This window comes from Phyllobates terribilis, unplaced genomic scaffold (genome assembly GCF_046119375.1).
Source record: "Phyllobates terribilis strain yellow unplaced genomic scaffold, ASM4611937v1 Scaffold_60__1_contigs__length_8166268, whole genome shotgun sequence".
Classification (NCBI taxonomy): Eukaryota; Metazoa; Chordata; class Amphibia; order Anura; family Dendrobatidae; genus Phyllobates; species Phyllobates terribilis.
In genome coordinates this window covers 7,649,844-7,666,056 of record NW_027362820.1, presented here as the reverse complement: position 1 = coordinate 7,666,056, position 16,213 = coordinate 7,649,844, and the positions used below count along the sequence as shown (strand labels likewise).

Sequence of the window (16,213 nt, the reverse complement as noted above, 5' to 3'; positions counted from 1 at the left end):
GATTTAAAAAATACACATATTTGGTATCGCTGCGTTTGTAAAAGTCAGATCCATCAAAATATAAAATAAATTAATCCATTTAGTAAACGGCGTAACTAGAACATTACATAAAATGCCAGAATTACAGATTTTCAGTCGTTGCAACAAGAAAAAAAAATATAACAACAGATAATCAAAACATTGTATATACCCCAAAATGATATCAATATAACCATCAGTTTGTGGTGCAAAAAACGAGCCCTCACGCAGCCCCATTCCCGAAACATGAAAACGCCGCGGCTTTCAGATCTCGGAAAGTGGCGACACAAGCAAATTATTTTTACAAATTTCTGAATTTTTTTTTCATCACTTAAATATAAATCCTATAAATCGTCACTTGAGTAGAACAGATGAAGCTTTACTACCTCCTGCTCCAGCACTTCACCGCTGCCGCTGATCTTTAGTCACTGGCTTCAAGGGTGACATCATGACTGCAGCTCTGCAGCCAATCACTTGGCTCAGTGGGCCATGCTGACAGAGCTTCTAAGCTCAGTGATTGGCTGCAGCAATGATGTGTGCTGAAGTTGAGCCATCACCCCTGCAGCCTGTCACAATAGAGCACAGGAAGCGCTGAAGATCCAGAGCTGGAGCAGCAGGAGAAAGTAAAGCTCTGTGTGTTTTCTCTACCACTGGGAACCTCCTATATATTACATAAAAACATTCCTGAAAACCCCTTTAATCTGACTTTATAGAAAAAGTCTATATCCGGCTACTGTCCTCCCCTCATGAATCACAAAATATGCCAAGTGTGAACAACTCCTGTCCCCAAATGAGGACTTGCAGGCGATCAGTTGATAGTCGGGGGTCTGGCAGTGAACACCCTCAGCAATCAGCTGTGTTTTGCTGGACGTAGCGGCCTCTCCAGGACACATGTGGTATTACATGGTGCTCTTTCAGAATAATATGTAATATGTAATACATGATATCTTGAAGTCTTCCAGAAGAAGATATTGGCAGACAGGTAATGACTTATTACCTACCAGCCATTGTCTCCTTTATCACTCGCTAGTTCTTATACACATTTGGATGATGTCACATCTTCGTTGGAAGCCGTATTAGGAACCTCCATCGCAGATTTTATCATACAGGACGAGTTCTCAGCCAACAGCTATTTGGCCATTGTTCACATGACGTAAGCCTATGTTATATACAGCAATATGCAGCAGGATACACGAGATCCAGGGAAATATCCGATCGCCAGAAATGGGGTCAGGAAGGAATTTTTTTCCCCCCTGAATCAGAATTCTTTTGGGGGGGTTTCTTTGCCTTCTTCTGGATCTTTGGGTCCCAATGACTCTCAGGTGGTCCCCAATGACCGCAGCTCGTTTTGTGGTCTCCACCGGGGCCAATCTGAGAGTGACTGTGACCATAGTTTAATTTCTTAAAGGACCAGTAATATTTTCATTACAATGTTGCTTATTGCTATTTCAATAAAAAAATTAATTATATATATATATTGTTTTGTGTCTTTTTTTCCTGGATTTCACCTTACACTGAGAATGATAAGAGTAATCACAAAATATGGGGGGGCTCCATACACAGAGAGAAATCTGGTACCAAATTCCATGACAATTGTTCTGGGGTTCAGTCTGTGATGGAGCAGTAACATTGTATCCAGGACGTCGTACACACCATGCTACAGAAAGAAGACTGAAGAACGGGACGCAGCTGCAGAATACAGGAGACACAGGGTCTTGTGTAACAGTAAAAAACAGGAAAGATGTTCAACAAGTGGCCGGGGGGCTCCAGGACCAAACCAGGAGGGAGGCCTCAGTCATCAGTGGCCAATATTCCCATGAAGTGGCCACATTTACCAACCGTTCTGCAGCCACTCGTTTACCTTTCTCCAACACCTCCGTCGCTCCTTGCAGTTATTAGGCCACCACTGAAACTCTTTTCTGACTACACACAGACACGTCCATAGAAACCGTGCATGCCGCCATCACCGTACACAACCAGAGTCCTGGTCCAGACCAGTGGCCTTTCCAATTCAAGTCTACTTGGGTTTAAACAAGGGTCCTGTCTCTAAGAGAACCATGTGCTTGCCACTTGGAACAGCAGTAATACAGTAACACCAGGTTAATATTCTTCGGGCACAGATATGCACAGACAGTGAACCCTCTTAAAAAGAAGAATTGGACTGACATTCCCTAAGCAATAAGTACCCACACAATTGGAGGGACAGATTGCTAGCCCTTGCTGCACCATGGTGTATGCCCAGTGGTGGCCACTCTTAGTCTAAGTTGGCTCTTCAGATTGCATGGTGATAAAGAACCTGAGGGCCTACAAGAAAAAGATCTCATAAGGACACGTTGCCTTGAATTGTGAAGAACACAATAATGTTTCCATACAATTCTATTGTGTTCTATTCAGGATATATTAAAAAAAAGTCTGGTCCTTAGAAGTTAAAATGAGGTCAATACAACCTCAGGTGAACAACACATCACAAATTACACCAGGTCATCGAATATTTACCAAAAAATAGACTGAAATGCAGAAACAGGGTGTGAAAAATTAAAGGGGTTGTCCAATGAAAACAAGCTCCAATCTACAGGAACCTTCATCCCCTTTAGATTGGAACGGTGGTCCGCATGCTAAAATGCTGCTCCATTCATTCTATATGAGGCGGCCATGAAGTGCGCCTGACTTTTTTGGACCGATGAGACAGAGTGGCCTTACAGAGAAGGGTCCTTGGATTGGACGCCGAGTTACGGACCCCAAAGCAGCACTGAATATGATGTACTAGTGGGAGTCACGAGTGCAAGGGTTCAAGGGATCCAGTAGTGGAAGACATAGTGCGCGAAACCGAAGAACAAGTAAGCAGACCTGCTGATCAGCACTGCAGTGCTGAGGCCGAGTTATGGCGAAATAGGGAGCGACAGTGCGCCTCACCAGTCCTGGAGTATATTACAGAGGAAGGATACTGTGTGGAAAATGCTTCATACTGTAAAGGAAACCTCCAGAACACTTTGTGCCCCATATCCCTTGTATGCCGGGACGTTGCTAGGGTCCTAAAAGATCAGGGGCCAAAGCCCCAAAGTAAGTGTTTCCCCATACAACCTCCCCGCCACTTAAAAGAGGACCTATACATATATAATTACAGTACACCAATGTTACTAAACTAAAATACACAACTGAAAGACCAATATTCCCAAAATTACTTCTATACAAGGCAATAATAATCCCGCTACACAATGCCCTCTACCATCAACACTACACAGTGAGTACATAGTATTATATGACCATTGCCTCTACATAAAAAAACACACTGTACAAAGACCATCTGACTTCTCACATTTCCAGCACCGTCCCCATCTATTCCCACCCTGCACAACCTCCCCATGCTGCCTGCTCTTCCCACGTGGAATAGGAACCACAATACTTCAAAAATTATGTCATTACTATGATTACCCTCCACCAATTAATGCTACAAAGACTGTGTGCCAGATAGAGGGGACCTATAAAATAATAGCGTCCCATAGAAAGTCGTAAAGACCACACTGTGCTACCTAGCAAGTAATAATGCCAGATATGCTCTTATGAAAGTTTCAATATCTGAAGTGTTCCCTCCAAGCAACAAATACCGTTGAGTATCCCCTTTAAGTAATAATGCCCCCTTAAAGCCACAATCAAACTACACCCAACTACAAAGTTCTTCTTCAAGTCTATGGACGATGATTTCGGGGTGGTGAAAGAAGAAATTTCTGATGATGCACCCATTTAAAACAAATAATGTCCTGAGTGCCCCCATAGCACCCTGTATATTGTATGATAGTCCCACAGCTCACTACACACTGTATGATGGTCCCCACAGCTCCCTATGCATTCTATGATGGTCCCCACAGATCCCTATACACTGTATGATGGTCCCCACAGCTCCCTATGCACTGTATGATGGTCCACACAGATTCATATACACTGTATGATGGTCCCCACAGCTCCCTAGACATTGTATGATGGTCCCCACAGCTCTCTATGCACTGTATGATGATCCACATAGCTGCCTATGCACTGTATGATGGTCCCCACAGCTCCCTATGCACTGTATGATGGTCCACACAGATTCCTATACACTGTATGATGGTCCCCACAGCTCCCTAGACACTGTATGATGGTCCCCACAGCTGCCTATGCACTGTATGATGGTCCCCACAGCTTCCTATTCACTGTATGATGGTACCCACAGCTCCATATGCACTGGTATCATGGTCCCCACAGCTCCCTATGCTCTGTATGATGGTCCCCACAGCTCCCTATACACTGTATGATGGTCCCCACAGCTCCCTACACACTGTATGACGGTCCCCACAGCTCCTTAGATACTGTACGATGGTCCCCACAGCTCCCTAAACACTGTATGATGGTCCCCACAGCTTCCTACACACTGTATGATTGTCCCCACAGCTCCTTAGATACTGTATGAGGGGCCCCACAGCTCCCTAGACACTATATGATGATCCCCACAGCTCCCCCATGCACTGTATGATGGTCCCCACAGCTTCCTATGCATTGCATAATGGTCCCTACAGCTCTCTATCCTCTGTATGATGGTCCCCACAGCTCCCTATGCACTGTATGATGGAACCCACAGCTCCCTATGCACAGTATGCTGGTCCCCACAGCTATCTACGCTCTGCATGATGGAACCCACAGCTCCCTATGCACTGTATGATGGTGCCCACAGCTATCTACGCTCTGTATGATGGTCCCCACAGCTCACTATGCACTGTATGATGGTCCCCACAGCTCCTTAGATACTGTATGATGGTCCTCATACTTCCCTATACACTGTATGATGGTCCCCACAGCTCCCTACACACTGTATGATGGTCCCCACAGCTGCTTAGATACTGTATGAGGGTCCCCACAGCTCCCTAGACACTGTATGATGGTCCCCACAGCTCCCTATGCTCTGTATGATGGTCCCCACAGCTCCCTATGCTCTGTATGCTGGTCCCCACAGCTCCCTACGCTCTGTATGATGGTCCCCACAGTGCCCTATGCACTGTATGATGGTCTTCACAGCTCCCTATACATTGTATGATGGTCTCCACAGCTCCCTATGCATTGTATGATGGTCCTCATAGCTCTCTACGCACTGTATGATGGTCCCCGCAGCTCCTTATGCACTGAATGATGGTCCCCACGGCTCCTTATACACTGTATGATGGTCCCCACAGCTCCTTATGTACTGTATGATGGTCCCCGCAGCTCCCTACGCTCGGTATGATGGTCCCCACAGCTCCCTATGCACTGCATAATGGTCCCCACAGCTCGCTATGCCCTGCATGATGGTCCCCACATATCCCTATGCACTGTATGATGGTCCCCACAGCTCCTTAGGCACTGTATGATGGATGATGGTCTCCACAGCTCCCTATGCATTGTCTGATGGTCCCCACAGCTGTATACGCACTGTATGATGGTCCCTGCAGCTCCTTATGCACTGTATGATGGTCCCCACGGCTCCTTATACACTGTATGATTGTCCCCACGGCTCCTTGTACACTGTATGATGGTCCCCACAGCTCCCTATGCACTGCATAATGGTCCCCACAGCTCCCTATGCACTGTATGATGGTCCCCACATCTCCCTATGCACTGTATGATGGTCCCCACAGCTCCTTAGGCACTGTATGATGGTCCTCACATCTCCCTATGCACTGTATGATGGTCTCTACAACTCCTTATAACTGGCATGATGGTCCCTACAACTCCCTTTATACTGTATGATGGCCCCCACACCCACTTGTACACTATATTATGGCCCCTACAGCTCCCTTTATACTGTATAATGGCCCCACGGCCCCTTATAAACTGTATTCTGGCACCCACTCCCCATTTTATATAATATGATGGCCCCACTGCCCCTTATATATAGCATGATGACTCCCATAGCCCCTTATAGTATGATGGCACCCACACCCCTTATATATACAGGTGCATCTCACTAAATTAGAATATCATCAAAAAGTTTATTTATTTTAATTCTTCAATGCTGAAAATGAAACTCATATATAGAGTCATTACAATCAAAGTGATCTATTTCAAGTGTTTATTTCTGTTAATGTTGATTATTATGGCCATGGGCGCACATAGAAATCATGAGCCCCCATAGCAGAAGCTCTAATTGGACCCCCCCACCAAAAAAATAAATAAATATTTGTCTGTGTCACAGAAGAGCCGATCTCACAACTTTCCAGCCTTTACTTCGCTTTTCTAATGTTCCTCCTACTGAAGTCCTAGATCCCTCTTTCATTGCCCCCATGAAGTATGATGCCAATAAAAGTGCCCACCAAACACAGTATGATACCCCCATGGTGCATTCCTCCACATTAGCCTCTACATGAACAGTATAATGACCTCATTGTACCCCACTTCAACTCCCAAGGCAAAGTATGGTGACCCTAACACAGTATGATTCCCCCAACTGTGACTCCCACACAGCCCTCCATACAGTATAATGGGCCTACATACAGTATAATGGCCCACACTAGCCCTCCAAACAGTATAATGCCCCCACACAGCCCTCCAAACAGTATGATGGACCCCACACAAACCTTCACACCGTATAATTGCTTTCATACAGTATAACGGCCCCCCACATAGCCCTCAAAATATCATAATCGCCCCACATAGACTTCCATATAGTATAATATGCCACCCATAGTCCTCCATATAGTATAATGCACCCTCAAAAATCCTCCATATAGTATAATGCACCCCCCATAATCCTCCATATAGTATAATGCACCCCCCATAATCCTCCATATAGTATAATGAACTTCCCATGGTCCTCGATAGAATGTAATGCACTCCCCATAGTCCTCCATACAGTATATTTCACACCCCAAAGGGTAAAATGCAGCCCCCATATAGTATAATGCACCACACAGTCCAGCAGTATTATGGGCACCACGTACTCACTGATTTTAAAATACCGTATGTTTTAAATAAGACGACCCGAGTATAAGCCGAGTCCCCTAATTTTACCACAAAAAAACTGTGAAAACGTATTGAGTTGAGTATAAGCCTAGGGTGGGAAATGCAGCAGCTACTGGAAAATTTCACCATTCTGGTATGCATGGCTCCCTCATCACCAATCCTGGTATGTATGCCACCCCTCATCCACCAATCCTGGTACATATGGCACCCCTCATCCCCCAATCCTGGTATGCATGACCCCCCCCCTCATCCCCCAATCCTGGTATGCATGGCCACCCCTCATCCACCAATCCTGGTATGCATGGTACCCCTCATCCCCCAATCCTGGCATGCATGGCCCCCCTCATCCCACAATCCTGGTATGCATGGTCTCCTCATCCCCCAATCCTAATATTTATGGCCTCTTCATTCCCCAATCCTGGTATGCATGGCCTCTTCATCCCCCATTCCTGGTATATATGGCCACCCTCCTCCCCAATCCTGTTATGCATGGCACCCCTCATCCCCCAATCCTGGTATGCGTTCCCCCCCTCATCACCCAATCCAGGTATGCGTGGCCCCTTCATCCCCCAATCTTGGTATGCGTAGCCCCCTCATGCCCCAATCCTGGTATGTGTGGCCTCCTCATCCCCCAATCCTGGTATGTATGGCCTCCTCATCCCCCAATCTTGGTATCTGTGGCCTCCTCATCCCCCAATCTTGGCATGTGTGGCCTCCTCATCCCCCAATCCTGGTATCTGTGGCATCCTCAAACCCCAATCCTGGTATGTGTGGCCTCCTCATCCCCCAATCCTGGTATGTGTGGCCTCCTCATCCCCCAATCCTGGTATGTGTGGCCTCCTCATCCCCCAATCCTGGTATGTGTGGCCTCCTCATCCCCCAATCCTGGTATGTGTGGCCTTCTCATCCCCCAATCCTGGTATGTGTGGCCTCCTCATCCCCCAATCCTGGTATGTGTGGCCCCCTCATCCCCCAATCCTGGTATGTGTGGCCCCCTCAACCCCCAATCCTGGTATGCATGGCCCCCTCATCCCCCAATCCTGGTATGTGGGGCCTCCTCACCCCCCAATCCTGGTATGTGTGGCCCCATCAGTGCACACTGTCTGTCATCACTGTATTCCTGTGACAGCCAGCCTGTTGCTAGTGTTCATAGGAGACCGTGATTTCTGCTATATATAGCAATGCTGTATATAGCACAAGCAATCAGATGATTGCAGGTTCAAGCCCCCTAAAGAGACTAACAAATACAGTGAAAAGTAAAAAAAAAAATTAAAAAAGTATAAAAGTTCAAATCATCCCAGTTTTCACACCATTAAAAATTAAGAAATATAAAACATTTAAAAAATACACATATTTGGTATCGCTGCGTTTGTAAAAGTTAGATCCATCAAAATATAAAAATAAATTAATCAATTTAGTAAACGGCGTAAAATAAAATGCCAGAATTACAGATTTTCATTTGTTGCAACAAGAAAAAAATATATAATAACAGACAATCAAAACATTGTATATACCCCAAAATGATATCAATATAACCATCAGTTTGTGGTGCAAAAAACTAGCCCTCACGCAGCCCCATTCCCGAAACATGAAAACGCCGCGGCTTTCGGTTCTCGGAAAGTGGCGACACAAGCAAATTATTTTTATTATTTTTTTTACAAATTTCTGAATTTTTTTCATCACTTAAATATAAATCCTATAAATCGTCACTTAAGTAGAAGAGATGAAGCTTTATTACCTCCTGCTCCAGTTCCAGCACTTCACCGCTGCCGCTGATCTTTAGTCACTGGCTTCAAGGGAGACATCATGACTGCAGCTCTGCAGCCAATCACTTGGCCATGCTGACAGGGCTTCTAAGCTCAGTGATTGGCTGCAGCAATGATGTGTGCTGAAGTTGAGCCATCACCCCTGCAGCCAGTCACAATAGAGCACAGGCAGCGCTGAAGATCCAGAGCTGGAGCAGCAGGAGAAAGTAAAGCTCTGTGTGTTTTCTCTACCACTGGGAACCTCCTATATATTACATAAAACATTCCTGAAAACCCCTTTAATCTGACTTTATAGAAAAAGTCTATATCCGGCTACTGTCCTCCCCTCATGAATCACAAAATATGCCAAGTGTGAACAACTCCTGTCCCCAAATGAGGACTTGCAGGCGATCAGTTGATAGTCGGGGGTCTGGCAGTGAACCCCCTCAGCAATCAGCTGTGTTTTGCTGGATGTAGTGGCCTCTCCAGGACACGTGGTATTACATGGTGCTCTTTCAGAATAATATGTAATATGTAATACATGATATCTTGAAGTCTTCCAGAAGAAGATATTGGCAGACAGGTAATGACTTATTACCTACCAGCCATTGTCTCCTTTATCACTCGCTAGTTCTTATACACATTTGGATGATGTCACATCTTCGTTGGAAGCCGTATTAGGAACCTCCATCGCAGATTTTATCATACAGGACCAGTTCTCAGCCAACAGCTATTTGGCCATTGTTCACATGACGTAAGCCTATGTTATATACAGCAATATGCAGCAGGATACACGAGATCAAGGGAAATATCCGATCGCCAGAAATGGGGTCAGGAATGGTATGTGTGGCCTTCTCATCCCCCAATCCTGGTATGCATAGCCCCCTCATCCCCCAATCCTGGTATGTGTAGCCCCATCATCTCCCAATCCTGTAAAGTGCTGCGGAATATGTTGGCGCTATATAAATAAAAATTATTATTATTATTATTATCCTGGTATGCATGGCCACCTCATGCCCCAATCCTGGTATGTGTGGCCTCCTCACCCCCCTCCTCACCCCCCAATCCTGGTATGTGTGGCCCCCTCATCTCCCAATCTTGGTATGCATGGCCCCCTCATCCCTCAATCCTGGTATGTATGGCCTCCTCACCCCCCAATCCTGGTATGTGTGGCCCCATCACTGCGCACACAAAAAATAAACACTTATACTCACCTTCCTTCCTCACCTCTGCTCCAGAGCTGCTGTGTTCTGTCTGCCAGCAGCTCATGTTGGTATCTGAGCAGCGTGCGCTCTCAGTTGCTGAGGTGAGCTGCTGCCGGCATATTCACTCCTCTCCACGCCGTGACTATGAGCGTTGACAAGCGTCAATATGCATTCTCTTTAGTAGCGGGCACTGTAAGCAGGAGCCATGGCTCAGCGCTCCTCCGTGCCCGCTACTAAAGAGAATGAATATTCCCTCTTCTCCATGCCCATGGAAGTGGAGAAGAGGGAATATTCATGTCCCTTTAGCAAGCAGGCACACGTGGTAGCTACAGCAGCCGCTACTGCATGTGCCCGCTCCTCCGCCGCCGCAACCTCCCACCCCCCAATACTCACCTATCCTCCTCGCTCCCCTGAGGCTCACGGGCCCCATAGCAGTGGTGTGGCCTGCCACTATTGGCGGTACGCCACTGATTATGGCTTACAGCCAATGAAATCACAAAAGTCATTATCTCAGTAAATTAAAATACTTTATAACATAAGCTTGAAAAATGTTTTTAAAATCCGAAATGTTGTCCTACTGAAATGTATGTTCAGTAAATGCACTCAGTACTTGGTCAGGGCTCCTTTTGCATCAATTACTGCATCAATGCGGCGTGGCATGGAGGCGATCAGCCTGTGGCACTGCTGAGGTGTTATGGAAGCCCAGGTGGCTTTGATAGCAGCCTTCAGCTCGTCTGCTTTGTTGGGTTTGGTGTCTCTTATCTTCCACTTGACAATACCCCATAGATTCTCTATAATAGATTCTCTATGGGGTTAAGGTCATGTGAGTTTGCTGCCAATCAAGCACAGTTATACTGTTGTCTTTAAACCAGGTATTGGTACTTTTGGCAGTGTGGACAGGAGCCAAGTCCTGCTGGAGAATGAAATTTCCATCTCCAAAAAGCTTGTCGGCAGAGGGAAGCATGAAGTGCTGTAAAATGTCCTGGTAGACGGCTGCGCTGACTTTGGTGTTGATAAAACACAGTGGACCTACACCAGCTGATGACATGGCTCCCCAAACCATCACTGATTGTGGAGATTTCACACTAGACCTCCAGCAGCTTGGATTGTGGCCTCTCCACTCTTCCTCCAGACTCTGGGACCTTGATTTCCAAAGGAAAATTGGAACTCTGGGACCTTGTGGATGGTGTCAATGACTGCCTTCTTGGCATTTGTCAAGTTATCAGTCTTCCCCATGATTGTGGAGCCTACTGAAACAGACTATGGGACATTTTTAAACACTTAGGAAGCCGTTGCAGGTGTTTTTTGTTAATTATTCTAATTTACTGTGATAATGACTTTAGTGTTTTCATTGGTTGTAAGCCATAATCGTCAACATTAACAGAAATAAACACTTGAAATAGATCTCTCTGTTTGTAATGACTCTATATAATATATGAGTTTCACTTTTTGTATTGAAGAACTCAAATAAATTAACTTTTTGAGGATATTCTAATTTAGTGAGATTCACCTGCATATGATGACTGTTGCCCCCAGTGGATTATATGCGGTGTCTATTTTGGGATATTTTAGTATACCCATGATGATACTATAGACAGCCATTATACCTGGAATGGCCTCTTCCTTGCGTGCCTTGCTTTTTTTTTCGCTTACATGTCTAACAATCACATATGTGTTGTGTCCCTTCCCCCATCATCCTATTTTTCTATTGCTGAATAAATATGATAGATTTTATACTCCCTGGACTCCTTTGATGGTCTTTTACCCTGCGGGGTTTTCTTTCATATATGGACTCACTGTGTGGTGGTGATGGTAGTGGACATTGTGTAGCAGGATCATTTTGGCCTTGTATAGTAGTAATTTTGGGAATATTGGTCTTTGTATAGTGTATTTTAGATTAGCAGCAGTGGTATACTGTAATTATATATGTATAAATACTCTTTTAAGTGGCAGGGAGGTTATATGGGGAAACATGTACTTCGGGGCTGGGGTCCCTGATCTCTTAGGACCCCAGCAACGCTCCTGCACTGGGGAAAAGCAGGGTCTGGAGGACACTTTAATATGATCATTTTACGGATATGACACCAAAGAAACTAATGAAGTGCTTTGCAAAGTGCCATAATTTTCACAATTCTGAAAAAAAATTGTAAGTTTAGTTCCACTATAAGTGATGTTAATTCTGTTATGAGAGCTAACCTTCTGAGACAATTTATCACTGCGGTGTGTGAATTGTCACATTAAGCTTTGCTACTTCTATACATAGTGAAGTTCAGGATCAAAATGCTGCAGGTCCCATCTCTTCTACAGAACAATCCCATGGAAATAAAGCTGATCATTTTATCAGATGGGATCATTAGAACTTACCTGGTTGGATCCTTTGTTTCTGGTGGTTTCTTTCCCAGGTCGTCATTAAGGCCCTTTACAATAAGCTCCAAAAACTCATCGGACTTTCTGAATCTTTCAAGCATTTTCTCCATCACAGAAAGGACAGAAAGGAGGCGCTTATCCTGGCAGAAGAGGATCAGAGATATATTGTTCTACATCTTCCAGATGTTTGGATTTATTTACAGACTAATGATTAATCTCACATGAAGAATCATAATATTATAAGAGATCACAATTTTGGGGTAAAATTATCAATTTAAAAAAAATATATATAGCAATTATATTATTCTCACAAGACCAATTTTTTGTTTTTTTCCTCCCCTTTTTCAATAACATAGACGAAGGGCTTGTGTTTTGTGGGACTAGTTGTTGTTTGGAATGACAACATTCAATTTAGCACATAAAGTATTGAAAAATGGGGGAAAAAATCAAAGTAAGGTTATTATTTTTGTTTGGGTTTTTTTTATGAACATTTAAAAAAAAATGTGGTTTGTGAGACCATTTTCATCTTGCGAAGACCTAATTTTATAAAGTGATCCCATTGATGGAGTTGTCGGCTTTTTCTTGTGGAGAGATCAGTAGTTACAAGTTTCTGATTGCATTTTTGGGAGGGAAGTAGAGAGACCCAAAAACCACAACCACAACCATGGCACTTTACTGTCCTTTACAGCATTGACCCGACGTGTAATAGATTTATATATAATGAAAGATTGTACTTATGTCAATGCAGCAGAAACAAATATTGTTTTACGCTTTTTCTTTTTTATAGTTGGCCAGAAAACCGCAGAACCTTAAGCAGAAAATGACATGAATGAGAACATCTGCCCGGCTTGTACCGGATCCGGGGGTGTTACGTACAAGGCGAAGTTCCCAGAATAAGGATTTGCTTCATTTTGGTGCAGAGTTTCTAGTAGTTTCTGGTGGCTACTGTAAGGCTATGTGCCCACGATGCAGAAATGAAGCAGAAAATTTCTGCAGCATTTCTGCATCTCCCTGGCAGAAAAAAACGCATGCAGATTGTGCATGCGTTTTTCCTGCAGAATACATGCGGATCCACATGCGGGTTCACATGCGTTTCCGCATGCAGATTGACAAGCACTTTCCAGGCGATAGCATCACTTGGAAAGTGCTTGACAACTAGGTCACACTGTATAAATCCATGCAAACAGCATGGATTTATACAGTGTGAACCGTAAAAATAAAACAAATAAAGCTATACTCACCCCCGATGCCCGGCGTGGCTGCAGCGCTGCTTCCTGGCTGGTTCCCGGCTGCCGGCATATCGCGAGACAGAGCGGTGAAGGGCCTGCGGTCACATGACTGTGACGTCACCGAAGGTCCTTCAGCGCTGCTGGCATTCAGAGAGAAGACGCCGGACAGGTGAATATAAACTTTATTTGTTATTTTATTCTTTTTTTACAGGTACAATGGTACCCAGGTCTGGATGAGAGTCTCCTCTCCTCCAGAACTGGGTACCATCCGCACATAGAGACGCATAGAAGCCGCTTGTACAAATGTACAGTCGCGGTTTCTATGCGTCTCAATGCAAGTCAATGGCGGGAGTTCCGCTGCGCTTCCGCAAAATTAAATGACATGCTGCGGATTTTTGTACGTAGCATAAACGCTGCGGAAAAATCCGCAGCATGTGCATAGAACTTGCGGAATCCCATTGGGGACCATGGGGTGCGGATATACTTGCGTTTTTCAAGCGTTTACGCTGCGGAAATTCCGCAGCATATACGCTTGAAAAATGCTACGTGGGCACACAGCCTTACAGGCAGATGCCGTCTGCATAATACAGCCAGCACCGCCTCAACCCCTCCATGCATGTGGACCCCGGCACAAACACTCCGGTCCATCCTTTTATGCTAAGACATTAATAATTCTACAATTATCACGCATGCTGCTGTGATCGCTCCTGGAGAGGGGCAGCATTCGCTCCGCACGCCTCGTACACGCCCGGCTCCGCTCCGTACACCTCGTACACGCCCGGCTCCGCTCCGTACGCCTCGTACACGCGCGGCTCCGCACGCCTCGTACACGCCCGGCTCCGCTCCGCACGCCTCGTACACGCCCGGCTCCGCTCCGTACGCCTCGTACACACACGGCTCCGCTCCGTACGCCTCATACACACGCTGCTCCGCTCCGTAACGCCTCGTACACGCGCGGCTCCGCTCCGCAAGCCTAGTACACACCCGGCTCCGCTCCGCACGCCTCATACACGCCCGGCTCCGCACGCCTCGAACACACACGGCTCCGCTCCGTAAGCCTCGTACACACACGGCTCCGCTCCGTACGCCTCGTACACACGGCTCCGCTCCGTACGCCTCGTACACGCGCGGCTCCGCTCCGTACACCTCATACACGCCCGGCTCTGCTCCGTGCACCTCGTACACACGCCGCTCCGTACACCTCGTACACGCGCGGCTCCGCTCCGTAAGCCTCGTACACGCGCGGCTCCGCTCCGCACGCCTCGTACACGCGCGGCTCCGCTCCGCACGCCTTGTACACGCGCGGCTCCGCTCCGTACGCCTCGTACACGCGCGACTCCGCTCCGTACGCCTCGTACACGCGCGGCTCAGCTCCGTACGCCTCGTACACTCGAGACTCAGCTCCGTACGCCTCGTAAACACGCCGCTCCGCTCCGTACACCTCGTACACGCGCGGCTCCGCTCCGTAAACCTCGTACACGCGCGGCTCCGCACGCCTCGTACACGCGCGGCTCCGCTCCGTACCTCTCGTACACGTGCGGCTCCTCTCCGTACACCTCGTACACGCGCGGCTCCGCTCCGTACACCTCGTACACGCGCGGCTCCGCTCCGTACACCTCGTACACACGCGGCTCCGCTCCGTACGCCTCGTACACACGCGGCTCCGCTCCGTACGCCTCGTACACACGCGGCTCCGCTCGGTACGCCTCGTACACGCGCGGCTCCGCTCCGTACGCCTCGTACACGCGCGGCTCCGCTCCGTACACCTCGTACACGCGCGGCTCCTCTCCGTACACCTCGTACACGCGCGGCTCCGCTCCGTACACCTCGTACACACGCGGCTCCGCTTCGTACACCTCGTACACACGCGGCTCCGCTCCGTACGCCTCGTACACGCGCGGCTCCGCTCCGTACACCTCGTACACGCGCGGCTCCTCTCCGTACACCTCGTACACGCGCGGCTCTGCTCCGTACACCTCGTACACACGCGGCTCTGCTCCGTACACCTCGTACACACACGGCTCCGCTCCGTACACCTCGTACACACGCGGCTCCGCTCCGTACACCTCGTACACACGGGGCTCTGCTCCGTACACCTCGTACACATGGCTCTGCTCCGTACACCTCGTACACACGCGGCTCTGCTACATCCACACTGTAAACCCCTCCTGACCCCACACATAAACTTCAGCTCATCCAGCACCATGACAACCAGCACAGCAGAGTCCTGCATCCACTGAGGCCCTGATCATGTGACCCCTGACTCCTCCCCCCTGTGACCTCATCACTGCTCCTGTGCGCACAGAGCAGCCATATATGTGGTGGCGGCTCTGCAGGTGGAGGTATGTGGAGATTCCCCATTACTGGGCGCAGGGGGCATTAACCCCTTCAGCACCGAGACTCTTTTGGGGTCTTGTGTTGCCCCTTTATAAGAATCATAAGGTTTTGTTCTGTTTCCTGTAATAGATACATACGACCCAACTATGGAGACAGGAAGGGAGGAAACGTATTGTTCTCATAGTACAGGACCCCTTTACTGGCCCCACAGTGTAATGCCCCCATTATGCCCCTTATGCAGGATGTATGATGCCCCCACACAGTGTAATGCCCCCATTATGCCCCTTATGCAGGATGTATGATGCCCCCCCACAGTGTAATGCCCCCATTATGCCCCTTATGCAGT

The 16,213-nt window shown here is 47.3% G+C and overlaps 1 protein-coding gene across 1 annotated transcript in view; it reads left to right on the top strand.

Moving 5' to 3' along the window:
• LOC141192351 (uncharacterized) overlaps positions 1-16,213 on the top strand; it is a 106,484-nt gene that overhangs the window by 57,851 nt on the left and 32,420 nt on the right. Inside the window, exon 9 of the mRNA XM_073661868.1 lies at positions 15,772-15,782. Coding sequence (XP_073517969.1) covers positions 15,772-15,782 — 11 coding nt within the window. The remainder of the gene's footprint in view (positions 1-15,771; positions 15,783-16,213) is intronic.